At 46.2% G+C, this 27,370-nt stretch overlaps 1 protein-coding gene across 2 annotated transcripts; it reads left to right on the top strand.

The window, feature by feature from the left end:
- The first annotated feature begins 4,269 nt into the window (after positions 1 to 4,269).
- LOC140389209 (uncharacterized) lies at positions 4,270 to 19,910 on the top strand. Of its 2 annotated transcripts, none has more exons than XM_072473386.1 (5): positions 4,270 to 4,372; positions 6,625 to 7,534; positions 14,575 to 15,018; positions 18,213 to 18,369; positions 18,459 to 19,910. In XM_072473386.1, the coding sequence occupies exons 2-5, from the start codon at positions 7,088 to 7,090 to the stop codon at positions 18,542 to 18,544; spliced, it is 1,134 nt and encodes a 377-aa protein (XP_072329487.1). In that variant the 5' UTR covers positions 4,270 to 4,372; positions 6,625 to 7,087; the 3' UTR covers positions 18,545 to 19,910. The 2 variants fall into 2 exon arrangements, with proteins under 2 accessions (XP_072329487.1, XP_072329485.1); XM_072473384.1 differs by lacking the exon at positions 4,270 to 4,372 and adding an exon at positions 4,854 to 4,920.
- The last annotated feature ends 7,460 nt before the right edge of the window (positions 19,911 to 27,370 follow it).

Genomic DNA, 27,370 nt, shown 5'->3' with positions numbered 1-27,370 from the left:
GGAAAAGCTCCCCCATAATCGGCAGTAGAGGACCCAGATTGGCGGTAGGGTGCCGGTCTTGAGAATCCTCACCTCCTTCGAGGAGTGGACCCTGGAGGTGACTGGTGTGACCGAGGACAGGGCGGTCACCTATGCGGAGGCTGGCTGATGTTGCAGAGGTGAGGAACCAGTGGGATCTACCCAGAGGACCTGTCAACGTAAGTACTGATTTCGTTACTGACTGCCCCATCCCTCTCACTGACCACATGTCCATTTTCCCGCAGGTCCAGCAGCCGACAGCACCGGCCCATCCCTGGCGGCCCCTCTCATGACTGGTAATAAAACCTCGGAGGAGAGCTCCGTGGATGCAACTGTTTTAGTCGCGGCATCGCTCTTACACCCACCCACCAACAGCACAGACATACACACCTCGGTGGGAAATGTTAGACTTCCGTAGCACAATCTGGTGAGCATCACACTGCTGCTGATGTACTTCTGGTGGACGCAGGAACCCCATGGCAAGACAGCATTTGGAGGTCTGCTGGACCCCTGAACCCAGCTGGGTCCCAGCCTGATGCTGAGTCTCTGGAACAGAGTTACCCGGAGCTGATGGAGACGTTAAGGAGTGGCCGGGCCATTCAGAGGGAGATGTCAGCATCACTCCAGCAGATCCAATTGGAGGAGTTCCAGAGGCTAAGGGTGCAGGAGATGCAGTCGGCAATGAGTGGCACTGAGGCCAACATGGCTCGGGTGGTGACCACAGTGCACGACCGCAGAGTCTGGTGCACGATGTTGGCAACATGAGTGAAGGTGTCCAAGGCGTCGAACAATCGGGGACAGCCATGGCTGAGGGTCTCGGCAGAATGACTGTCTTGCTGGGGCATGTCACCCAGTACCAGGCTGACCTTCATGGGTTCTGCGGGACATGTCTCGCTCTCAGATGAGAATGGCTGAGGCACTGTGGAGCCTGTCCCAGTCGCAGGTTGGCACGGCTGAGGCACTGCAGAACATGGTCTGGTCACTGGGAGATTCGTCCCAATCACTGTGAAGCATTGCCAAGGACATTGTCACGATGGTGTGGACCATGGGAAACCACCAGGCTGGCGGAGCCAGATGATACAGGGGCAGCTGGGGCCCGAACCAACTGCCCCTCTGTCCCAGGGCACCGTCGGGAGGTTGGCTGAATGCCAATCCGGACCCGTCCCATGGGGCGACGACGGTGGCCATCAGCACTCCTGACTACCACCCCTCTGAAGAGGCAGCGGTTTGGGGGTCAGTACGGGATAGGGCGGCACGGCTGTGCATATGTCATCGACAAATGAGCCGGGGCCCACCAGAGTACGCCCGCCAGGGCCACCGAAGGCTACAGGACAAAGTAAGAAGCTGGCTGCGTCCACCTCAGATGTGCACCCTCGGGAAACACCAAGATGTAGTGGTAGGGCTAGGAGGGCCAGGCACAACAGTGTCTCGGATACTGGACTGAAACTCAAATATTTTAGTTTAAGACTGTGCAGAAGAATGATTCACTCCAGGAGTCATTGAATGAAAAAAATAGGGCTTTGGTATTTTCTGAACCAAACTTTTATTATGAATACAATGTGAAACTTTTTAACTTTGCACCCGAAAAGAACAGCTTATAATTACTCCTTGACACTACAATACAATTTCCCATTAAACAACAAGAAAAGAAACATACAGGCCTCAATCTATCTTAAAATTAGTAGAGCACAGAATCATACTTGGTTTATAAAACAGATGAACAGATGCGGGCCCTGGTTAGACCCTTGCAGATTCGGGCTGAATCGCTTCAAATAGCTGCTTCGACTAAGTTGTTCCAGCCTCTTCCACGTCTTCAGACAAGAGTGCTGTACTTTGAAATCTGATTCCTCTTTTTTTAAAAACAATCCTGCTTGGAAATAAACGTTCCTTTACTTGTGGATTCTGTGATAGCCTGATCAGACATCTTCTCTCTCCCAAAGCTTTTCCAAAACTCATGGCCTTTCCGGGTTCCACCCAGCAATGACCTCATCTCTCAAAGCTTGAAAAGAAATGATCTCTGCAAGCTGTAAAAGCACATTAACTCCCCAGGGACCTCCCCATGTCAATTTCACCTGCTGTATCTTGGAAGCAAAACTAAATTGTTTTTGAAACCATGACCACCGCAGGCAAACACGTACCCCCCAGAGTTTTAACTCTTAACTTGTCCCAATATACTAAAGTCAATATTCCTAAAATCCACCAATTGTCTCAAGTGGTAACTCGTTCAAGCTGCAGGTGTCAGTGTTGTCTTTGTGTCTGGGTGCCTGAAGCTGTGAAAGGTGGTACGGTCCCAGGTATCAGCTGGAATGGACATTTTAAGGGATTGTCTTCAATCAGTGCTGCTGATTAACCATTCTGGTTTCATTCAATCATTGAGGCTCTATTGTTTAGGGACAGTTCTAACAGTCTGTCAGGAATAAAACTCGAGGAATAACCCACTTTCCCTGGAAAGTTCAGTGTTAGTTTTAGTGAGGTTTTTAAGCTTGTTTTCAAATCCCTCCATGGCCTCGCCCCTCCTATCTCTGGAATCTCTTCCACCCCTCAGTTATGCACTGGAGTGTCAGCCAGGATTTCTTGTACTCAGGTCCTGGAGCGGGACTTGAACCCACAGCCCTCTGACTCAGAGAACAAGGTTATTGATTCAAATCCAACTCCTGATGGTTTATTCCAGGAACATGAATTAAGGTGGTTGTCAGGGCAACACAAATAATTGCTCAGACTCTGGGGTCCCTGTACAAAACCCACCCACTATTTATTGAAACAGAAACATGTTGTAAAATGAGTGAAGAAATTATCCTGTAGATGTTTACACAGTGCACTGATCATGAAGCCAATCAGATCAAAATACACCACTTTGAAATAAAACTGCTCAATTGGTACACACAATTAAAAAAAAAAAAAATTCAGTGACGCCCCTTGACAAATATGCATCAATCACAAATGCACAGCTTGCTATTGAGAGTTTTCACTACTATGTGTTGGTTTTGTCAGTGTAATCCAGCTGAAACTGACTGTATCAGGAATTTGAAATGTAAGGTAGATTTAAAATGTAAATGAACTTTTGTGATCTTTAACCCTGTTTTATTAAACATCACCCAAGAAGCTGGCACCAATGACAGAAATGACCATGGCCCCAAATGGGAATAATGAGAGTGGTGAGTTTATGGCGATTGTACCTGTTTGAGGTGGCTCTTCAAGTTACAGTCAAGAGGTTTTGGTCTTTCAGGCATCAACTGCCTGAGGTTGGACATCCCGGGAGAGGAGAATGAACCGGGACATCCGGGAGAGATGACTGGACCGAGACTTCCCAGGAGAGGTGAATGGACTGGGACGTTCCAGGAGAGGTGAATAGATCAGGATATGCCAGGCCAATACCAGAAGGGCTGAACTACTCTCACAAATTGGAGCTGAGGGAAGCTGAATATCCACAATACGCGACTGCTGGACAGGGCAGAGCTGTAAGGTATCAGACCCGGTGGCATCTATTCACACAAGGAACCCCAGTGCATTGCTTGAGTCATAGAATTGACAGTGCAGAAGGAGGCCATTCGGCCCATCGAGTCTGCATCGGCCCTTACAAAGAGCACCCGACTGAAGCCCACGTGTCTACCCTATCCCCGTAACCCAGTAACTCCCACTTAACATTTTTTGGACACTAAGGGCAATTTAGCATGGTCATTCCACTTAACCCATACATCTTTGGGCTGTGGGAGGAAACCGGAGCACACAGAGGATCGCACGCAGACACAGGGTGAACGTGCAGACTCCGCACAGACAGTGACCCAGCCGGGAATCGAACCTGGGACCCTGGAGCTGTGCACCAAGTCACTCTTCCAGGAATAGAGGCACGCCCGGACCACTCGGTGGTTCTCCGCTCCTTAGACCTCTCCCTGGTGCCCCTCTCCTGTGTCCCTCTCTCCTGTGCCTGTGCTGTTCCCACCAATGCATGTCATCACTGCTTTGGATGCTGTGAGTCTTCTTCTGATCTGCTCTCAAATTCATCCCAGGCTACACATCCCACACTGATGTTGTCAGTTTGAAAGCCTCTGGGAATGAAGAATGCTATTCCCATACCAGAAATCTCTGTTAAACGTTTACCGGGGGAACTGAGTCAGCAGCTGCAATAAGTGAGGTTTTATTCAGATGGAACAATGACAAGTGTGGTGAATGTATTTCACCTAATGCATGAGTTGTCTGTACTGTCTATATAATGATGTGACCCATGACCTGGAAGTGATGATACGGGCTAATTGCAGGCACTGTACTGGAACACCGGTGGGCTCCGCCCTCACCAGGGCCATATATAGTCCGGTCACCTGTGGGTGGCACTCATTTGTACAGCTGACTCTGGCAGGTGAGTTCATGGATATTAAAGCCTAATGTTCACTCGTTCTCACGGTCTCACAGTGAATTGACGGGATAACAACAAGTTTAAATCCCCACCTGATTTGCTGCTCAAAGTCCCTTCCTTTCACTGGTCAGTTTCCCAAACCTCTGGACTGCAGAAATATTTGGATTGTCTGTGAGAGACGTCAATCAGAGAGCCCACCCACTCTGCCAGTCTCTCCTCGTCAGTTTGAAAGCCACGAGGATGAAGAATGTTATTCCCACACTAGAAATCTCTGTCAAATGTTTACCCGGGGAACTGAGACAGCAGCTGCAATAAGTGAGGTTTTATTCAGATGGGACAATGACAAGTTTAAATCCCCACCTGGCCTGCTGCTGAAAGTCACCTCTGTTTCACCGGTCAGTTTTCCAAGGAAAATTATGTTACTGCAGAAATATTTGGATTGTCTGTGAGAGACGTCAATCAGAGAGCCCACCCACTCTGCCCATTCTCTCCTCTTCCTCTACCACAGCTGCTTCACTTCCTGTAGGGACTCCAAACCAAGTCAGGAGATGGTGAGTGAAGGAGCAGAATTTAGAAGAATTACATTGCACAATATCCACACTAATGTTCAGGCAGTCTGACTATCCTGTGGGCAACCAGGTGTGGAAATGCCCCTTATGCTGTGTGAGAAGATCCAGCTCAGAGACCTGTTTACTCGGTGCTTTGTGCTGAGCTGTTTGATTGGCTGTGTGTTGGATATTGAGGGTGTTTATTGGAAGCATTTCCCTTCTGATTTACAGGCTGAGTTTTGTTAATGGGTCACTGCTGAATATGAGAAGTGTGAGGTGTAATTATCTGGGAGAGTCAGACACATTTATTGAAATGTATTTTAATTTCTTTGTTGAAGATTTTACTTGAAGGCCTCGGACATTCCCAGAAGCCTGGGCTTGAATTTGATAGTTTTGCTTAGTGCTGTGTCTGAGAGCTAAATTGGGATGTGCAGTCTGACTGAGTGCAGTGTATCTAATTTCCCAGGATAAACCAGAACCCTTCAATCAGTACTTCCTGACCATTGTTCAAATAATTTTGGCGAAAAAAACAGGATTAACCTTTTCCTGAGAGTTTTTACATTGAACACAAACTCAAATTGTAAACCTGGGGTGCAATTGTACAGGCACGCTGCATCCGAAAAGCAATTCGTAGCGACACAGCGTGGCTGAAAGAAGCCAGGAAACCCTGCTCCCGGGATCTATCCAGCTCGAACATGATCTCGTGAGATGTTGCAATGCAAATTCAACACACATTTTAGCAAATTGCATATTAAAGAGAGACAGCTATTCTTTAATGTGCAGATTCCCGAGACATCCGAAACATTCCATCTCCTTCGCTTCTGAGACCTTGGGCGAGTGGCATTCAGTACTGGTCTCCACAAATGGGGACCAGATAGAACGGCACGTGGGGTCTCCCAGGAGACCCAGGTGGATGCCCTTTGGGCCGGGTGGTACCCTGTCACTGTACCCTGGTGCCAACTGCATGCCAGGCTGGTACAGTCAAGTTGCCTGATAGCACAATGGTTAGCACTGTTGCTTCACAGCACCAGGGTCCCAGGTTCGATTCCCTGCTTGGGTTACTGCCTGTGCGGAGTCTGCACGTTCTCCTTGTGTCTGCGTGGGTTTCCTCCAGATGCTCCAGTTTCCTCCCACAAGTTCTGAATGATGTGCTGTTAGGTGAATTGGACATTCTGAATTCTCCCTCCGTGTTCCCGAACTGGTGCCGGAATGTGGCGACTAGGGGCTTTTCACAGTAACTTCATTGCTGTGTTAATGTCAGCCTACTTGTGACAATGAAAATTATTATTATTAGATGGCACTGCCAACTGTAAGGCACTGTCAGGGTGCTGCTGCCAAGATGCCAAGCTGGTGTTTATTGCACAGTGGCAATCAAACCAGAGGTGCCCTGGGGGTATGTTGGGGAGATTGTGGGCGGGCCCTCATCAGGCTTGGGTAGGGGTTGCTGTCGGACTTTGTTCCCTTTTGTTGAATCGTGCCTCTGGTCTTTGCCAGCGCAATGCGAGCGCACAGTGGATTGATAGCCTGTTTTACACTCTGCCTGGCTGTCTTTTCCATTGTCCTCATGGTGCCTGGGAAGATGGGGTCTGGGTGTAGGAAAGAAAGTAGCCTGAAACTCACTGTGGAACATTCTCTGAGGAATCAGACCCTTGAACAAAGGAAGAGAGGTAGTTGGAGGAAATAATTTTTCCTTTTCCTGTTTTACAGGAGGATTGTACCGCATTTGCAGAGAATAGAGAGGATTGACACCACATATAGATCCTGAACATCACCCAAGGAACAACTGCACAACTGTGGAAGACATCTAGTTCCTTCATAGTATTGCGCAACACAGAAGGCTGGATCGTGAAATCAAATCTGAAAATCAGTTGGGTCAGGGGAGCTTTGACAAATCATCAGATCTGAAACTGGTCAGTGGTGTTGAACCTTCCTTCAGAACCAACCTTTCCATTGGTTGGCCTGTGGGTGATTGATTAGTGAGGCTGGAAAGAAGTATGAGCGGGATCCAAGTGTGGTGAGAGCTTTAATCATTCATCGAGCCTCATGAACCACTGACTCATTCCTACACGTGGGAGACTGTTCAAGTGAGGTCTGTGTCGGGAACTCCACAGGTTCAAAAGATTTTCTCAGGTGCATTTGTTACAACTACTGGTACCACAAGGGCAGCCACATGGAAGAGAAACGATTCAGGTGTGTTGTTTGTGATAAAGGTTTTGTGACGTCTACGAACCTCCTGAAGCACCGGCTGATTCACACAGGGGAGAAACCATTCACCTGTAAGGTGTGTGACAAGTCCTTCTCACAATCATCCAATCTCCGTCAGCATCGACGCATTCACACAGGGGAGAAACCATTCACTTGCGAGGTGTGTGACAAATCATTCTCGGTGTTATCAACCCTCCGTCAACACCAGCACCTTCACACTGGGGAGAAACCCTTCATGTGCAAAATGTGTGGCAAATCATTCTCATGGTCATCGCACCTCCGTAGTCACCAACGTATTCACACAAGTGAGAAACCCTTCACATGTGAGGTGTGTGACAAATCGTTCCTCCAAGCATCGACCCTGCGTAAGCACCAGCGTGATCATACGGGGGAGAAACCCCTCCCGTGCAAGGTAAGTGACAAATTATTCTTGGACTCTGGCTTCATGCATATATATTCACAAATACGCTATGTGACAAATCATTCCCGAAGTCACCTTCCCTCTGTGCACAGCAAAACATTCACAAGGGCCAAACCATTTCACACGCATGGTACATGATAAATCATTCTCGGACTAATCAGCCTTCTGCAAACACTGGTGAGAAACCATTCACGTGTGAGGGGTGCGACAAATCATTCTCACAGTTATCAGACCGTCAGAGTCCAGCACAATCACACTGTGGCTCACCTGCTTCCCTTACACTGAGAGCTGTCTGTGTTGTTTACCCCCCCCCCCCTCCCAGTGCTCACACAGTGGAGCTGTCCTTCCAAAGCACCGTCTGTCTCATAAGACCTGAAGACGTAAGAGCAGAATTAGGCCACTTGGCCCATCGAGTCTGCTCCGCCATTCAATCATGGCTGATATTTTTCTCATCCCTGGTCTCCTGCCTTCTCCCATAACCCCTGATCCCCTTATTTATAAAGAACCTCTCTATCTCTGTCTTAAAGACACTCAGTGATTTGCCCTCCACAGTCTTCTGCGGCATAGAGTTCCACGGATTCATCACACTCTGGCTGAAGAAATTGCTCCTCATCTCTATTTTAAAGGATCGTCCTTTTAGTCTGAGATTGTGTCCTCTGCTTCTGTTTTTTCCCACTAGTGTAAACATCCGCCCGACATCCCTCTATCCAGACCTCGCAGTATCCTGTAAGTTTCAAGAAGAACCCCCCCTCATCCATCTAAACTCCAACGAGAACAGACCCAGTGTTGCTAACTTTTGGTTGGTTCAATTGGCTCTGCTTTATAACCTTTGCTCTAGAGTCGCCAGGTATCTTTATGCTACCGCCACGAGGTTCAAGTTCTAGTACTGATCAATAACTCAACACACCAATTAGTAAGATTCAAATCAAAACACATTTATTATACACAGTCAATCGCTACTCATGCATAAATTCTGCTTAATAAACTATCTCTATAACTAACAGGCCTATACTTAGCTTTGGACTGGCCCACCAGGTCAGGGGAACAAATAGCCTTTCGTTCAGGTCCTGAGTCTACGGGATTCAAAAGCTGGTATAGACTGGTAGCTAGGAGCGCCTATCTTGTAGCGAGCGTTGACTTGAGACTTACTTGCTTGATGCGGCAGCTTGGGCAGTTCACTCTCAAAGGTTGGTTCAAGTTGCTGAGTGATCCTGCCAAAGAAGAACGATTTGAACCTGGGAGCTTTACTTTATAGTCCCCAGGGGCTTCCCGCCCTTCGGGGCGGACCCCGTACCTGGTTCCAAGTGATTGAACTACTTTCCGATCACTTGGATCGATTTCTCCAATGCTGGAGCGGTTCCCTGATTGCTTGGCGGTCCTAAGTGTCAGTTGGCCTTCCTTTGTCTTGGCTCCTGCTGGCGCCGAGGAGTCTGGCGTGGCTTTGTTTACCTTAACTGTTGCCATTGTGCCTGGGAATCGCACATTACTATGTAGATGGCTGCTACATTACTATGTAGATGGCTGCTACATGACGATGCAGATGGCTGCTGGTTTCGGTGCTGTCTTTTTGTTTTGCAGGTTCCAATATACATGATTTCTGTCTTTGCTAGTCTTTGCCTGTGTTGGCTGAATTTCCCTTCAGCCTTTGCGGTTCTCCATTTTAAGTCGGGAAGTGGCCAACTCAGGTGGCTACACCAGGATAAAAGCAAATTACTGCGGATTCTGGAATCTGAAACGAAAGAGAAAATGCTGGAAAATCTCAGCAAGTCTGGCAGCAAACTCTCCCGACAGATGCTGCCAGATTTGCTGAGATTTTCCAGCATTTTCCCTTTCGAGCACAGACCCAGAGCCCTCAACCGTTCCTCAGACGACAAGCTCTTCATTGCAGGGATCATTCTTGCGAACCTGCTCTGGACACTTTCCAAGGCCAGCACATCCTTCCTTAGATATGGGGCTCATAACTGCTCACAACACTCCATATGGGGTCTGACCAGAGCCTTACATAGCTTCAGAAGTACAACCCTGGTCTTGTACTCCAGCCCTCTCGAAAATGCTAACATGGCATTTGCCTTCCTAACTGCCGACTGAACCTCTACGTCAATCTTAAGAGAATCGTGAACAATGACGCCAAGTCCCTTTGTGCTTCTGATTTCATAAGTATTTCTCCATTCAGAAAATAGTCTGTGCCTCCATTTCTCGTTCCAAAGTACATAACCTCACATTTTTCCACATTGTATTCCACCTGTCACTTCTTTGCCCACTCTCCTAGCCTGTCCAAGTCCTTCTGCAACCCGCCTACTTTCTCAATACTACCTGTCCGTCTCCGGATCTTTGTATCATCTGCAAACTTCGGAATAGTGCCTTCAGTTCCTTCTTCCAGTTCATCAATGTATGTTGTGAAAACTTGTGGCCCCAGCACAGACCCCTGAGGCACACCACTAGTCACCGGCTGCCATCCTGAAAAAGACCCCTTTATCCCCACTCTGCCTTCTACCAGTCAGCCAATCCTCTATCCATGTCAGGATCTTACCCTTAACACCATGGGCTCTTAGTTTATTTAGCAGCCGCCTATGTGGCACCTTGTCAAAGGCCTTCTGGAAATCTAAATAAATCATGTCCACTGGTTCTCCTTTGTCTAACTTCCTTGTTACTTCCTCAAAGAATTCTTGTCAGACATGACCTGCCCTTGACGAAGCCATGCTGACTCAGTCCTATTTTATCATACACTTCCAAGTACTGTGCAATTTAATCTTTAAGAACAGACTCTAAAATCTTACAAATGACTGAAGTCAGGTTAACTGGCCTATAATTTTCCGTATTCTGCCTTCCTTTTTAAACAGCGGTGATACATTAGCCACTTTCCAGTCCTCTGGGACCCTTCCTGGCTCCAGCGATTCCTGAAATATCATCACCAATGCCTCCACAATCTCCTCGCCTATCTCTTTTAAAGGCCTGGGGTGTAGTCCATCTGGTCCAGGCAAGTTACTCACCTTCAGACCTTTCAGTTTCCCCGAACCTTCTCCTTCGTAATGGCCACTGCACTGACCTCTGCCCCCTGATTCTCTGGAGCTCTGGCATCACACTGGTGTATTCCACCATGAAGACTGATGCAAAGTAACTATTCAGTTTCTCTGCCATTTCTTTGTTTCCTATTATTAATTCTCCAGCTACATTTTCCAGTGGTCCAATGCCTATTTTTGCCTCTCTCTTACATTTTAAATATTGAGAAAAACTCTTTGTGTCTTCTTTTATATCACTAGCTAGCTTGCACTCATATTTCACCTTCTCCCCCCTTATTGCTTTTTAGTTGTCCTCTGCACGCTTTTAAAGGCGTCCCAATCCTCTGGTTTCCCACTAATTCTCACCACTTTGTATGCTTTTTCTTTTGCTTCTATGCTGTCCTTGACTTCTGTCGTCAGCGATGGATGCCTTGTTTTCCTCCTTGGGATGAATTTCTGTTGTGCTTCCCCCCAAACTCCTGCCATTGCTGTTCTACTGTCTTCCCTGCTAGGCTCCTTTTCCAATGAACTCTGGCCTGCCCCTCCCTCATGTCTTTGTAGTTACCCTTATGTAATTGTAATACCGTTACATCTGACTGCAGCTTCTCACTCTCAGACTGCAGGAAAAAATTCCATCATATTGTGGTCACTGCTCCCGAAGGGTTCCTTCACCTTAAGAGCCCTAATCAAGTCTGCCTCGTTACACGTCACCAAATCCAGAATTGCCTGTCCTCAAGTAGGCTCTGTTGCAAGCTGCTCCAAAAAAAATCTCTTAGACATTCCACAAATTCCTTTTCTTGGGATCCACTACCAACCTAATTCTCCCAGTCCACCTGCATATTGAAGTCTCCCATGATTATTGTAATATTGCCTTTTTTACATGCCTTTTCTATCTCCTGATTTATTTTTAGCCCCACATCCTGACTACTGCTCAGGGTCTTTTTAACATTGCGATTCCTCAACTCTACCCACACAGATTTTATGCCTTCTGATCCTATATCTTTGCTATCGATTTAACTTCATTCCTTACTAACAATGCAACCCCGCCCCCTTTGCCCATCTGCCTGTCCTTTCGACCCCCTTGCAGCCACATCTCTGTGATGCCCACAACATCGTACTGGCCAATTTCAATGTGCGGAACAAGCTCATTTACCTTGTTCCGTACACTGCACGTATTTAGGTACAACACCCTCAGTCCTGCATCGGCTCAGCAGTGTCTGTCTTCAACCTCTCCACTATCAGTCCAATTGTTTCAGGAAGATTAATTTAACCACTAATCAGATCACCAAACATCATTAAAAGAAGATACATTATGTATAGAAGCTTCTGTTTATGCACAAGTTTACCTGTGGTGGACACGAGGGGAGGCAGTTGCACAGTGGTGTTGTCACTGGGCTAGTAATTCAGAGACCAGGATAATGATCTGAGGACCCGGGTTTGAATCCCACCGCGGCAAGTGGTGGAATTTAAACTCAATAACATACCTGAAATTGAAAGTCTCATGATGACTGTGAAACCATTGTCGATTGTTGTAAAAACCCATCAGGTTCACTGATGTCCTTTAGGGAAGGAAATCTGCCATCCTTACCTGGTCTATCACCACCGCTGGGCACGTCCTGTCGCACCGGCAGGACAGATTCAGCAGAGGTGGTGGCACAGTGGTATACCGTTGGGAGGGAGTTGCCCTGGGAGTCCTCAACATTGACTCTGGACCCTATGCAGTCTCATGGCTTCCGGTTAAACATGGGCTGGTATGAGGCAATCAGCAGGAACTTTTCCTGCTGATTGCCTCATACCAGCCACCATCAGCTGATGAATCAGTACTCCTCCATGTTGAACACCACTTGGAGGAAGCACTGAGGGTGGCAATGTTGCAGAATATGCTCTGGGTGGGGGACTTCAATGTTCATCACCAAGAGTGGCTCTATTGTACCACCAGAGACCGAGCTGCCCGGGTCTTCAGGGACACGGCTGCTAGACTGGGACTGCAGTGGGTGGTGAGGGAACCAACGAGAGGGAAAAACATACTTGATCTCATCCTCATCAATGTGCCTGCTGCAGATGCATCTGACCATGTTAGTATGGGTAGAAGTGACCAGCGCTAAATGGGATAGACTTCGAACAGATCAGCAACTCAAGACTGGGCATCCATGAGGTTCTGTGGGCCATCAGCAGCAGCAGAATTGTATTAAACCACAATCTGCAACTCATGAGCCAGCATATCCCCCACTCTACCATTACCATGAAGCCAGGGGATCAACCCTGGCTCAATGAGAAGTGCAGGAGAGCATGCCATGAGCAAAATCAGGCATACCGAAAAATGAGGTATCAACCTGGTGAAACTACAACACAAGACTGTGTCAAACAGCAGAAGCAGCAAGTAGTGGACAAAGCGAAGCGATTCCACAACCAATGCATCAGATCTGAGCTCTGCAGTCCTGCCACATCCAGCCGTGAATGTTGGTGGACAAATAACCCACTGGAGGAGGAGGCTGGACAAATATCCTAATCGTCAATGATGGAGGAGCCCAGCACATATGTGCCAAAGACAAGGCTGAGGCGCTTGCAAAAATCTGCAGCCAGAAGTGCTGAGCGGATGATCCATCTCGGTCTCCTCCAGAGGTCCCCAGCATCACATATGTCAGTCTACAGCCAATATGAATCACTCCATAGGATGTCAAGAAATGACTAGGCGCTGGATACTGCAAAGGCTATGGGTCCTGATAATATTCCGGCAAATAGTACTGAAGACTTGTGCTCCAGAACTTGCGGCACCCCTAGCCAAGCTGTTCCCGTACAGCTACAACACTGGCATCTTCCCGACAATGTGGAAAATTGCCAAGATGTGTCCTGTACACAAGAAACAGGACAAATCCAACCCAGCCAATTACCGCCCAATCAATCTACTCTCCATCATCAGCAATTTGATGGAAGGAGTGATCAACAGTGCTATCAAGCAGCACTTACTTCGGCAATAACCTACTCACAGACGCTCAATTTGGGTTCCGCCAATGTCACTCAGCCCCTGACCTCATTACAGCCTTGGTTCAAGCATGGACAAAAGAGCTGAATGCCAGAGGTGAGGTGAGAGTGATTGCTCTTGATATCAAGGCAGCATTTGACCGAGTATGGCATCAAGGAGCCCTAGCTAAACTGGAGTCAATGGGAATCAGGGGAAACATTCTCCGCTGGTTGAAGTCATACCTGGCACAAAGGAAGATGGTTGGGTGGTTGGAGGTTAATCATCTCTGCTCCAGGACATCACTGCAGGAGTTCCTCAGGGTAGTGGCCTAGGCCCAACCATCTTCAGCTGCTTTGTCAATGACCTGCCTCCAATCATAAGGTCCCAGAAGTGGGGATGTTTGCGGATGTCTGCACAATGTTCAGCAACATTCGTGACTCCTCAGATAATGAAGCAGTCCATATCCAAATGTAGCAAGACCTGGACAATATCCAGGCTTGGGCTGACTAGTGGCAAGTTTTGCGCCACACCATTGCCAGGCAATGACCATCTCCTACAAAAGAGGATCTAACCAGCGTCCCTTGACATTCAATGGCATTACCATCGCTGAATCCCCACAATCAACATTCTGAGGGTTACCATTGATCAGAAACTGAAGTGGACTAGCCACTGACACTGTGGCTTCCAGGACAGGTCAAAGGCGAGGAATCCTAAGGCGAGTAACTCACCTCCTGACCTCCCCAAAGGGATGGGCAATAAATGCTGGCCTAACCAGCGACGCCCACATCCCGTAAATTAATTTTTAAAAAAAATCAGAATATGTACATATTTTTGGAACTTTAAATCCTAATATTTGAGTTGAAAATACAGAAAGATCACATTATGTTTCTTTACTAATTTTGTGCAGGTTTGTAAAATCTTGGAGATGGCTCTGACTTTGTCATAAGATTGATCTCTTTAGTTCCCCTGGGTGCAGGCCCCAAACACTCCAACACTCTGAAAATGTGTCACAAGACAGCACAGCAAAGTCTGGACTATGATTCATTTTTAATTTTCATTTGTTCCTTTAGGTAAAGCAACCCTTCAAGTGCAAGGTGTGTGACAAATCATTTTCAAGACCATCGACCCTTCGTGAACACCATCGTGTTCACACAGGAGAGAAGCCCTTCAGGTGCGAGGTGTGTGACAAATCATTCTCAGCGTCATCGACCCTCCGTGAACACCAACGCATTCACACAGGAGAGAAGCCCTTCACGTGCGAGGTGTGTGACAAATCATTCGCTCAGTTATCGACTCTCCAGAAACACCAACGCGTTCACACTGGGGAGAAACCCTTCACATGCAAGATCTGTGACCAATCATTCTCAAGGCCATCTAACCTCCATGTCCACCAACGTGTTCACACGGGAGAGAAGCCCTTCACGTGCGAGGTGTGTGACAAATCATTCTCAGTGTCATCGACCCTCCGTGTACATCAACGCATTCACACAGGAGAGAAACCCTTACCATGCAAGGTATGTGACTATTTATTCTCCGGCTCATTGGCCTCTGCAAACACAGACATATTCGCACATATGGTATGTGACAAATCATTCCCTGAGTCACCTTCCCTCTGTGCAGAGCAACACATTCACATAGAACCATTCACATGAATTGAAGTGCATAAGTTGGGAACATAGGCTGGCAGAGAAAGACACAAGTGAAATGCGGAACTTGTTCAAGCAACAGGTGCTACGTGTCCTTGATATGTATGTCCCTGTCAGGCAGGGAAGAGATGGTCGAGTGAGGGAACCATGGTTGACAAGAGAGGTTGAATGTCTTGTTAAGAGGAAAAAGGTGACTTATGTAAGGCTGAGGAAACAAGGTTCAGACAGGGCATTGGAGGGATACAAGATAGCCAGGAGGGAACTGAAGAAAGGGATTAGGAGAGTTAAGAGAGGGCATGAACAATCTTTGGCGGGTAGGATCAAGGAAAACCCCAAGGCCTTTTACACATATGTGAGAAATATGAGAATGACTAGAGCGAGGGTAGATCCGATCAAGGACAGTAGCGGGAGATTGTGTATGGAGTCTGAAGAGATAGGAGAGGTCTTGAATGAGTACTTTTCTTCTGTATTTACAAATGAGTGGGGCGATATTGTTGGAGAGGACAGTGCGAAACAGATTGGTAAGCTCGAGGAAATACTTGTTAGGAAGGAAGATGTGTTGGGCATTTTGAAAAACTTGAGGATAGACAAGTCCCCCGGGCCTGACGGGATATATCCAAGGATTCTATGGGAAGCAAGAGATGAAATTGCAGAGCCGTTGGCAATTATCTTTTCGTCCTCACTGTCAACAGGGGTGGTACCAGGGGATTGGAGAGTGGCGAATGTCGTGCCCCTGTTCAAAAAAGGGACTAGGGATAACCCTGGGAATTACAGGCCAGTTAGTCTTACTTCGGTGGTAGGCAAAGTAATGGAAAGGGTACTGAAGGATAGGATTTCTGAGCATCTGGAAAGACACTGCTTGATTAGGGATAGTCAGCACGGATTTGTGAGGGGTAGGTCTTGCCTTACAAATCTTATTGAATTCTTTGAGGAGGTGACCAAGCATGTGGATGAAGGTAAAGCAGTGGATGTAGTGTACATGGATTTTAGTAAGGCATTTGATAAAGTTCCCCATGGTAGGCTTCTGCACAAAGTCAGGAGGCATGGGATAGTGGGAAATTTGGCCAGTTGGATAACGAACTGGCTAACCGATAGAAGTCAGAGAGTGGTGGTGGATGGCAAATATTCAGCCTGGATCCCAGTTACCAGTGGTGTACCGCAGGGATCAGTTCTGGGTCCTCTGCTGTTTGTGATTTTCATTAATGACTTGGATGAGGGAGTTGAAGGGTGGGTCAGTAAATTTGCAGACGATACGAAGATTGGTGGAGTTGTGGATAGTAAGGAGGGCTGTTGTCGGCTGCAAAGAGACATAGATAGGATGCAGAGCTGGGCTGAGAAGTGGCAGATGGAGTTTAACCCTGAAAAGTGTGAGGTTGTCCATTTTGGAAGGACAAATATGAATGCGGAATACAGGGTTAACGGTAGAGTTCTTGGCATTGTGGAGGAGCAGAGAGACCTTGGGGTCTATGTTCATACATCTTTGAAAGTTGCCACCCAAGTGGATAGAGCTGTGAAGAAGGCCTATGGTGTGCTCGCGTTCATTAACAGAGGGATTGAATTTAAGAGCCGTGAGGTGATGATGCAGCTGTACAAAACTTTGGTAAGGCCACATTTGGAGTACTGTGTACAGTTCTGGTCGCCTCATTTTAGGAAGGATGTGGAAGCTCTGGAAAAGGTGCAAAGAAGATTTACCAGGATGTTGCCTGGAATGGAGAGTAGGTCTTACGAGGAAAGGTTGAGGGTGCTAGGCCTTTTCTCATTAGAGCGGAGAAGGATGAGGGGCGACTTGATAGAGGTTTATAAGATGATCAGGGGAATAGATAGAGTAGACAGTCAGAGACTTTTTCCCCAGGTGGAACACACCATTACAAGGGGACATAAATTTAAGGTGAAAGGTGGAAGATATAGGAGGGATATCAGAGGTAGGTTCTTTACCCAGAGAGTAGTGGGGGCATGGAATGCACTGTCTGTGGAAGTAGTTGAGTCGGAAACATTAGGGACCTTCAAGCAGCTGTTGGATAGGTACATGGATTACGGGAAAATTATATAGTGTAGATTTATTTGTTCTTAAGGGCAGCACGGTAGCATTGTGGATAGCACAATTGCTTCACAGATCCATGGTCCCAGGTTCGATTCCGGCTTGGGTCATTGTCTGTGCGGAGTCTGCACGTCCTCCCCGTGTCTGCGTGGGTTTCCTCCGGGTGCTCCGGTTTCCTCCCACAGTCCAAAGATGTGCGGGTTAGGTGAATTGGCCAATGATAAATTGCCCTTAATGTCCAAATTACCCTTGGTGTTGGGTGGAGGTGTTGAGTTTGGGTAGGGTGCGCTTTGCAAGAGCTGGTGCAGACTCAAAGGGCCGAATGGCCTCCTTCTGCACTGTAAATTCAATGATAATCTATGATTAATCTAGGACAAAGGTTCGGCACAACATCGTGGGCCGAAGGGCCTGTTCTGTGCAGTATTTTCTATGTTCTATGTATGGTATGCAACAAATCTTTCTCACAGTCAACAGACCCCGACAGACACCAGTGCATTCACACTACAGCTCAACTGCTTCAGTCACACTGACTTGTATGGGGTGTTTACCCTTCAATGCTCACACAGGGGAGCTGATCTCCCAAAGCAATGTCTGTCTCAGCAGTGTCTGTCTCTAACTTGTCCCACCATCAGTCCAATCGTTTAAGATTCAGTCTTAAATTCGATTTAATCTTTGACCAGACTGCCGAACATCACTAAAAGACATCAATCTGTATGGAAAGTCCAGCTTATACATGCCATGGACACAAGTGCAATATCTAATTTTAGATATGTATTTATATGTTAATATTTGAAACATTATATCTTGGTTTTTGAGTTGAAAATACAGAATCACAAGATTTTTTAAACTAATTTTATGAAGTGTTGTAAATTGCAGTTGCCTCGGTGATGGCTCTAACTTTATCCTAAGATTGATCTCAAATCAGAAGTCTCTGATTTGTCTCCAGCACTCTGCAAATGTGTCACAAGACAGCACAGCAAAGTCTGGACCATGATTCATTTTTCAATTCCATTTCTTCCTTCAGGTAAAGCTGGCCCATAACACCCAGGATCACTTGTTGACTGGAGGGCGGGTTCAGTACATCAAGGAGCTGACGGAACAGGAGGAGTTCACGAGGCAGCTGTTTGGTCTCTCCAACCCCACGATAACCAATGGTGGATCAGATACGTTGATGAGGGAAGGTGATGTTAGCAGCTGAGTGTTTAAACCATCAGGAGGAGAGTTAATTTATGCAACAAAATAAATAATTGTGATTTTCTTCCTCTGACAGATACACAGGTGTCTATGGACACATCAAATGGTGATGGAGGAGAGTTAGCAGCAGCGTCCGAGATTCCTGAAAGAGCTGATGAGTAAGGGACGGAGGTGAATACCTCACAGCAATGTGGCATGGCAGTTGCAGTGGAGGAAGGAGAGGAGCATCAGGAGGGTAAGATGTCTGATTTGGAAGGTCGCGTTGATGAGTTTAAATTAAATATTGTGGTTTGTGGAAAGGAGGAGGCCTGTGAAGCTCTGGCAGTTGTGGTGCAGGGAGGGCGCATGTAACCTACTGGACGTGAGGAACCTGCAGCTTTGAGAGCAGAAGCTCCATCACCTCCACGAGCATACGGATAACATCAGGCACATGCTGCTGGTAAAGAAAATCAAGATGATCTGAAACCTCTTGAGTGCTTGCATCAGGAACAGGTTCAAAGTACAGACAGTTATTAGGTCATTCTAACCTGCTTCAGCAAACTTTGACTGAATTTATGACAGATGTTAACCAAATCTGCAAAGAAACAATGAGATTCTTCAGGAGCATCTAAAAAGATACAAAGAGATTCTTTAGCATCATCTACAAAAATGAGATTTTTCAGCAGCAGAATGAGGCTCTTAGTCAGCTTCTGCGAAGCAGATTCTGTATCAACCTGTGAAGCCTGCATCTTCTGGGCATCAGCAGCCCAGTGCAAAGACATCTGCTGCTGGACATTCCTCTGGTACAGGAGAGGTCATGTTACAGAGATGGCAGAAGGCATTAGGGTCCTGTGACGAATGGAGGACTTTAGGAATATGAGATTCTAAATATTGGGGCAATTTAATAGTTAAACGCCTGGGATTATAGTGTGCTTAACTGCAGTGCCATGTTTTTAAAAAGGATTGTGTTTTGCAGGGCAAGGATCTTTTAGGAGCCAGGTGAAATTGACCAAATTTTTTTTCACTCTGGACTAATGCACTGTGTTTTGACTGGGAAAGTCCCCTCTTAGGAGTTAATGTGATTTCAACCTGTAAAGTTAATTTGCTTTTCAGCATGGGGAGATGATGTCATTTGCTGGGTGTAGCTAAGGGACACGGAGAGCCATTTTGAGAAAGCTTTGGAGAAGATTTGAAGTCTGATCTGTCTGACACTGGGTCCACAATTTTCCTCACAGAATATTTACATAAAGAGGAATAATCTTTAAAGCAAACTAGTCTTCTCTGTGGACAAGGAAGAAGGCGAAATACGCCAGGTGAACCAGATTTTTGAAGATATTCAGCCAGAGTCTGAAGGGATCTAACAGGAGTCCAAATCTGTTCTGTGATTAGTCTATACCATGCTGATCTTAAGGTGGATTGAGAGCTGCATGCTTCTTTTTTTTGTTGTTTAATGGGAATTGAGTAGTAGTGTTTAAGGGGTAAGCTGTTCTCTTTGGGTGTGAAGTTAAAGTTTTATATTGTATTCATAATAAAGTTTTGTTTTAAAATACCCAAGCACTTTTTTTCATGCAGTCACTCCTGGAGCAAATCATTCTTTCCACACAGTCTTACAACTGGGTCTTGGACCATTATCCCAGCCATTGTTGTGGTCTAGTCTGGGATCGTAATAAGTCTTTCCCTCCAACGCTGCCTCCTCGACCCCATTATCTTTCCCTCCTGAGGGATATTCTGCCAGGATTTTTACTAATACAGGGAGCTTCTCGATTGTGACTACAATGACATGAAGCCCAAATCTGTGAATTATGTCCCCCCGATCATAGCACCTCTCATTTTAGTGGGATCAGAAATGGGGCAGAGTATGCACATTTCACAGGAGCAATTGACCACCCGTCTCCGCCCGTGTGGATTTCGGTGAGTGGTGTCTGAAGTCCGTGGATTTGTTTGGATAGATAGGGTACCCTTTTGTAGAGGACATCTTTGTGGGAGGTAACCTGCCCATTGAGATTATTGAAAGTAGAAGTGAATGTGCATGAACAGTGCAGAAACTCACTGGAATTGAAAACTCAAGGAACTGGCAGAAACAGTTTTCGGAAGTGTCTCGATGAACTGTAAAAGGGAGCTGTCAAGCTATCAATGCGTTTATACCTCTTGCCTTAAATTTTGAGGAACCTTGAGTGTTTGAATTATTGCTTTTCACTCTGCCTGTTGGGATAAACCTCTTGGATTTGCTGGATTAATGTTTCACAATCATCCATTATCATGGTAGGGTGGCTGCCACATCATTTTGATTGACAGTTCCAAACAGTCACTCCCCAAGTGATCGTGTTACTCCATAACGGACACTTGAAGTGGGACTATGAATTTCAATGCTTTTGTTTATTTAGGAATATGGAGTTGAATTATCTGGATAAGGAATGTAAATGTACTAATTGCTTTTTTCAAGATATAAATGAATGGTTGAAAAGAAATAAGTTTGCGACAGACATTTGGAACATCATTTTATTTATCCTCAGCATGGGTCCAGAAGGCTGCCCATTCTGGATGAGCTGGTATTATAGCCATGGGTGGAGGGCATGGACTGGTTAGAATTAGCATAAAGTTGGCACAGAGGCTATAAAGAGACTTGTAGACTGGGTGGGAGAGAAGAAGTGGACACAGCGGGCATGATGAACCATGGGAGTGGTTAGATGCATAACTTGGCATGGAATGTATGGGGGAGTAAAGGTCGGGAGGATAGAACATACAGTGCAGAAGGAGGCCATTCAGCCCATCGAGTCTGCACCGACCCACTTAAGCCCTCACTTCCACCCTATCCCCGGAACCCAATAACCTGTCCTAACCTTTTTGGACACTAAGGGCAATTTAGCATGGCCAATCGACCTAACCTGCACGTCTTTGGACTGTGGGAGGAAACCGGAGCACCCGGAGGAAATCCACGCAGACACTGGGAGAACGTGCAGACTCCGCACAGACAGTGACCCAGCGGGGAATCGAACCTAGGACCCTGGCGCTGTGAAGCCACAGTGCTATCCACTTGTGCTACCGTGCTGCGGTAAGATGATATAGAGGATCTAGGGTGGTATAGAGGGTATGGGCGGCCATGCGTCAGGGTTGATCTGGCACCTCTGGTGTAAGGGGCGAATGCTGTTTTATGTTTCCTTTCTTTAAACTTCGATATAGTGCCGGTGCTCCAAGAAAGGCCTTCTGCACAGGCATCCTTACCGGGCATCCTTTTGTTCCAAAGTCACCATGCCTGACTCCCATGATACTCCACTACCCTGGAACATACATTCCCACTTCCAGGCCCTTTCTCCCGGGTTAGGTTTGCCCCAGTAAAACAGTTCAGCACAAAGTACCGAGTAAACAGGTCTCTCACCTTGATCTTCTCACACAGGAGAAGGGGCATTTCCACTCATGATTGCCCACAGGATAGTCAGACTGCCTGAACATTAATGTGGATATTATGGGAGTTAATCTGGAGGAATTGTGATCGATCAGTTACTAAATATTCATTCCTGAAAGAGTGTGGATATTATAGGATGCCATCTCTGAAAAACTGCTTCTTTTCTGGTAAACATTTGACAGATTTCTCATGTGGGAACAACATTCTGCATCCTCGGAGGCTTTCAAACTGACAACAGCAGTGTGGGATGTGTGCCCTTGTTTGTCAGCAGATCCAAATAGGAAGACTGTCAGCATCCAAAGCAGTGATGATGTACAGTGGTGGGATCAGCACATGCACAGGAGAGAGAGACACACAGGAGTGAGTGGAACAGAGAGATAGGGCGATAGGAAGGAGGAGCAGAGAAGCGATCGGGAGAGGTGAATGAAGCAGTACTTGTGAAGTGACTGTTATAGGGCCATGTGGAGTAATACTATCACTTGGGGAGTGACTGTGTTTGGGCAGAAACTTTGCTCGGGGCGTTCCTCTTGCTTGGGAAGTGACAACTCTGAGATTGGCTCGAAAGTATTTATCTCGGAGGAAATAATATAAGGGACATTTGATTGTGGGATCTCAACAGAGATGGTGTGTGTGTGTGTGTGTGTTGGGGGGGGGGCGTTGTTGTGATCGTAGTAGTGGCAGGGTGCATAGATACATATAGATACATAGAAGATAGGAGCAGGAGGAGGCCTTTTGGCCCTTCGATCCTGCTCCGCCATTTATCGCGATCATGGCTGATCATCCAACTCAATAGCCTAATCCTGCTTTCTCCCCATAGCCTTTGATCCCATTCTCTTCAAGTGCCATATCTAGCTGCCTCTTAAATATATTCAATGTTTTTGCATCAACTACTTCTGGTGGTAATGAATTCCACAGGCTCACCACTCTTTGGGTGAAGAAATGTCTCCTCATCTCTGTCTGAAATGTTTACCTTGAATCCTCAGACTGTGACCCCTGGTTCTGGCCACACCCATCATTGGTAACATCTTCCCTGCATCTACCCTGTCTAGTCCTGTTAGAATTTTATAAGTCTCTAAGTGATCCCCCCTCATTCTTCTGAACTCCAGTGAGAATAATTCTAGCCTAGTCAATCTCTCCTCATGACAGTCCCTTCATCCCTGGAATCAGTCTGGTAAGCCTTCGCTGCACTCCCTCGAGAGCAAGAACATCCTTCCTCAGAAAAGGAGACCAAAACTGCACACAATATTCTAGGTGTGGCCTCACCAAGGCCCTGTATAATTGCAGCAACACATCCCTACTTCTGTACTCGAAACGTCTCACAATGAAGGCCAACATACCACAAGCCTTCTTTACCGCCTGCTGCACCTGCATGTTTACCGCTGCACACTCCCCTCTCCCAATTTACAACCATTCAGGTAATAATCTGCCTTTCTGTTTATGTTTCCAAAGTGAATAACCTCACACATCCAAATTATACTGCATCTGCCATTGAGTTGCCCACTCGCCCAACCTGACCAAATCATGCTGTAGGATCCCTGCATCCTCGTCACAGTTCACCATCCCACCCAACTTGGTATCACCTGCAAACTTTTGAGATGTTCATTTTGTTCCCTCATCCAAATCATTAATATATATTATGAATAGCTGGGTCCCAGCACCGATCCCTGTGGCACCCCACTAGTTACTGCCTGCCAATTTGAAAAGGACCCATTAATTCTTACTCTTTGTTTCCTCTCTGCCAACCAGTTTTCTGTCCAGCTCAATACACTTCCCCCAATCCCATGCGCTTTAATTTTGCACAATAATCTCTTATGCGGGACTTTGTCAAACGCCTTCTGAAAGTTCAAATGTGCCACATCGACTGGCTCCCCCTTGTCAACTGTACTGGTTACATCTTCAAAGAATTCCAACAGATTTGTCAAGCATGGTTTCCCCTTCATAAATCCATGTTGACTCAGACCAATCCTGCCACTGCTTTTTTAAATATTTCTTAAATGCTATAAAGTTGTTGATAATGGATTCAAGAATTTTCCCCACTTCCAATGCATCAACTGGGGTTGGAGGAGTCAGGCTATTACCTGACCTGCTGAATATTTCCAGCGTTCTTTTGATTTGATTCTAGTTTTTAAAAGCACATAAACAAACCATTCGGTCTATCTGCTTTCTAATTTCCTCATGCTCCACATGAGCTTTCTTCCCTACCTATTTTCTCTCACACTGTGGTTCTTGCCAATACAAGATGGTCATCAATACCTGGCTACGCAGGCACATGGGTCTGCGATTGTGCAGAAATCGAATGATGTTACACCGCTGCTCCCAGCCTGCCGGTCCCCTCTCCACATGTGTCAATGACACCACCGCGGACATGCATCATCTTCCTGATTCTGTGTTGTAAATAACTGGAATGTTCATTTAGTTCCATTAGTTTCTGGCCTTGTTTTTTCTGCTTCTATCTAAACTCTTATATCTTCGTTTTAGTTTTTTCTTACTGTTTTATAAATTTCGAGTACCCAATTATTTTTTTCCAATTAAGGGGCAATTTAGCATGGCCAATCCACCAAGCCTGCACATCTATGGGTTGTGGGGGCAAAACCCACACAACATTGGGGGAATGTGCAAACTCACAGTGACCCAGAGCCGGGATCTAACCTGGGACCTCGGCGTCGTGAGGCAGCAGTGCCAACCACTGCACCACTGTGCTGCCCTCATTTTAGTTTTTTCTAATGGTTTGACGGTGTGACAATTACTACTTTTAAAATGAAACAGGGGAAAGTGATAGGCAGCACACGTAGGTGCTCTCCAAAGCATTGTAAAGTCATTAATGACAAGGCCATCCTACAAAGCACCGGTCAAAGTGTTCTTGTGGCCCAGTGAGTAGCGTCCCTGCCTGAGACAGAAGCTCTGGGTTCAAATCTTGCAGCAGGACTTGATGGCCAAGGAAGGTGCATTCATAATGCGACCAAACGGGTTGAATATCAACCTGCAAAATCCTTCCAACTCGCCCATTGCTGGCAGTAAGTGTGTGAGAGACTCCTGGTCAGACATGATTAGTGGAGCGCGCCCCTCAAGCTATAAGCCTCTGGTAATGGGGTAGTGATCTATTCCATGAAATACCTTGCTTTGGGAACAGGTGAAAGTCTGCCTTCAGCATTAATAAGTGTGGGAAGAGAAATAACTGAAACCTATAGAGGTGGCAAGTTCCATTTCACATAGTATCCTTTGCTTCTGGAACTGCAATCTGCTTCCCGTAGTCAAAACAATGTACAAAAAAGGAAGTCTGAATTACAGCATCTGGGATTGGTTTGATTGTAAACAATCTGAAGTTAACATTTGACAGGACATGAATACTATTCTGAGCATAGATGCTGGAACTGCTGGAGGTAGACAAACCGAATGGAATGAGAGCTGCTGCACAACACATCAGACTGAAAGAAGCAGCAATGAAAGATCAATATGAGAATGATTCTGCCATAATTCTTGCCACATTGAAGTTGTAGCCAGGCACAGGTTAGAGACTTGGTATTTTAAGAGGCATGTTCACAGTTTGGAACTAAAATCAATATAAATCTCTTGTGTTGAATAATCTCTCTCATGTCCACAAAATCTCATCTCTGATAAACAAATGCCTGACTCCATCTCAGCCCAAGCTCACTCCTAGCTTTCCATCAAAATTATTTGCCTCAATCATTCCCCATGGGAGCAAGTTTCACATTCTAATCATTCTCTTGGGAAACAGGTTTCTCCTGAATTGCGCATTGGATTTATTATTGACCATCTTATCTTTCGCGACCCTAGTTTAGGACTCCCCCAGACAAGCGAGAACATCTTAGCTCCATTTAGCCCAAATTCTTAATTTTCTAATTCATAATTTTTAAAGATTTCTATGATGCCCCCCTCAGCCTTTTCTTTTCCAGGGAAAAGAGTGCCAGCTTGTTCAGTCTTCCTGATAGTTACAATCTCTCAATTCGCAACATCCTGATCATTTATTTTTGCACCACCTTCAGTTCCGTTCTGTCCTTTTTGAATATGTTGATCTGAACTGTACAGAGCTCTCCCAAGTATGCTCTAAACAAGATTCGAGACAGTTTCTGAGGATGTATAAGGATCTGGTCAGACCCCTTTTGGAGTATTGTGAGAAGTTTTCGGTACCATATCTGAGGAAGGATGTGCTGATCTTGGAAAGGGTCCAGAGGGGTTCACAAAAATTATCCTGGGAATTAAGAGTTTGTCATATGAGGAGCAGTTGAGGACTCTGGGTCTGTACTCATTGGAGTTTAGAAGAATGAGGGGGGACCTTATTGAAACTTTCAGGACACAGGCCTAGAGAGAGTGGGCATGGAGAGGCTGTTTCCACTGGTAGGAAAAAGTAGAACATGAGAACACAGCTTCAGACTGAAGGGAAGGTCCTTAAAACAGAGATGAGGAGAAAATTTGGCAGCCAGAGGGTGTTGAATCTGGAAATCTTTGCTGCAGAAAGCTGTGGAGGCCAAACCACTGAGTGATGAAGACAGAGATAGATAGGTTCTTGAAAAATAAGGGGATCAGGGGTTATGGGGAGAAGGCAGGAGAATGGGGATGAGAAACATATCAGTCATGATTGAATGGCACAGGGGCAGCACGGTGGCACTGGTTAGCATTGCTGCCTACAGTGCTGAGGACCCGGGTTCGAATCCCGGCCCAGGGTCACTGTCCATGTGGAGTTTGCACATTCTCTCCGTGTCTGCGTGGGTTTCACTCCCACAACCCAAAAGATGTGCAGGTTAGGTGGATTGGCCACGCTAAATTGCCCCTTAATTGGAAAAAAAAATTAATGGGTTCTCTAAATTTTTTTTAAAAATGATTGAATGGCACAGCAGAGTTGATAGGCTGAGTGGCCTAATTCTGCTCCTGTGCTTTATGGTCAAAATTCCACATTACTTCTCTGCTTTTCAATTTTTTCCTCCAAAAATGTACCCCAGTGTTATTAATTATACAATCTACGACACGGAGACAGGCCCTTAGGCCCAAACTGGTCTATGACAACCAAAAAGCTCATCTATTATTGTTTGAATTTTTTTTTTGTAAAATGTCCTTGTTGAGCTGCCTTATTAGTTTTATTGATTGATGAATCTGTAGTTCTGCCCTTGCACAATTAGTAAATATGACCGTTGGACCTCCTTAGCTTCTCCAATTGAAATAATTTGTCCGCATGAAGGTATGAATATAAACTATTGTTATTTCTGAAGCTCCATTAAATCAGCCATAGTTTCCACTTCCCTAAAGTGCACACAGCCAACTCTTGCAATCGAATGGGGCAAAATACTGTGAATGCTGGAAATGTGATAGAGATTCAGAAAATGCTGAAAATGCTCAGGTCAGGAAACATCTGTGGAGAGAGAAGCAGCCTCTCTGCAGCCTATGACATGCCCGACCACATTATCCTCCTCCTGCAACTCTTCTATGTTGTCCAGTCAGTGGGTCTGCTGAGATTTGTGGCTTCAGTTGTTGGCAGAGAGTCTGCTACAATCTTCCCACCGCCATCGCTCTGGTTCCTACCAAGGGTCAATTTCTGCTTTTCAATTCGATTCAGCCGCTTGGGCTCCCGCTTCCTCACATTCCAACTCCCG

This window comes from Scyliorhinus torazame, chromosome 14 (assembly GCF_047496885.1).
Source record: "Scyliorhinus torazame isolate Kashiwa2021f chromosome 14, sScyTor2.1, whole genome shotgun sequence".
NCBI lineage: Eukaryota > Metazoa > Chordata > Chondrichthyes > Carcharhiniformes > Scyliorhinidae > Scyliorhinus > Scyliorhinus torazame.
Note: the sequence above shows the minus strand (reverse complement) of the source record. Positions and strands in the feature narration are given on the sequence as shown.

Excerpts from the sequence above, each read along its gene's own strand:
- LOC140389209 (XM_072473386.1), top strand. The coding sequence starts at position 7,088 with ATGGAAGAGAAACGATTCAGGTGTGTTGTTTGTGATAAAGGTTTTGTG. Across the intron at positions 7,535-14,574 it reads AGAAACCCCTCCCGTGCAAG|GTAAAGCAACCCTTCAAGTG; the intron begins GTAAGTGACAAA and ends TTGTTCCTTTAG. Across the intron at positions 15,019-18,212 it reads AGAAACCCTTACCATGCAAG|GTAAAGCTGGCCCATAACAC; the intron begins GTATGTGACTAT and ends TTCTTCCTTCAG.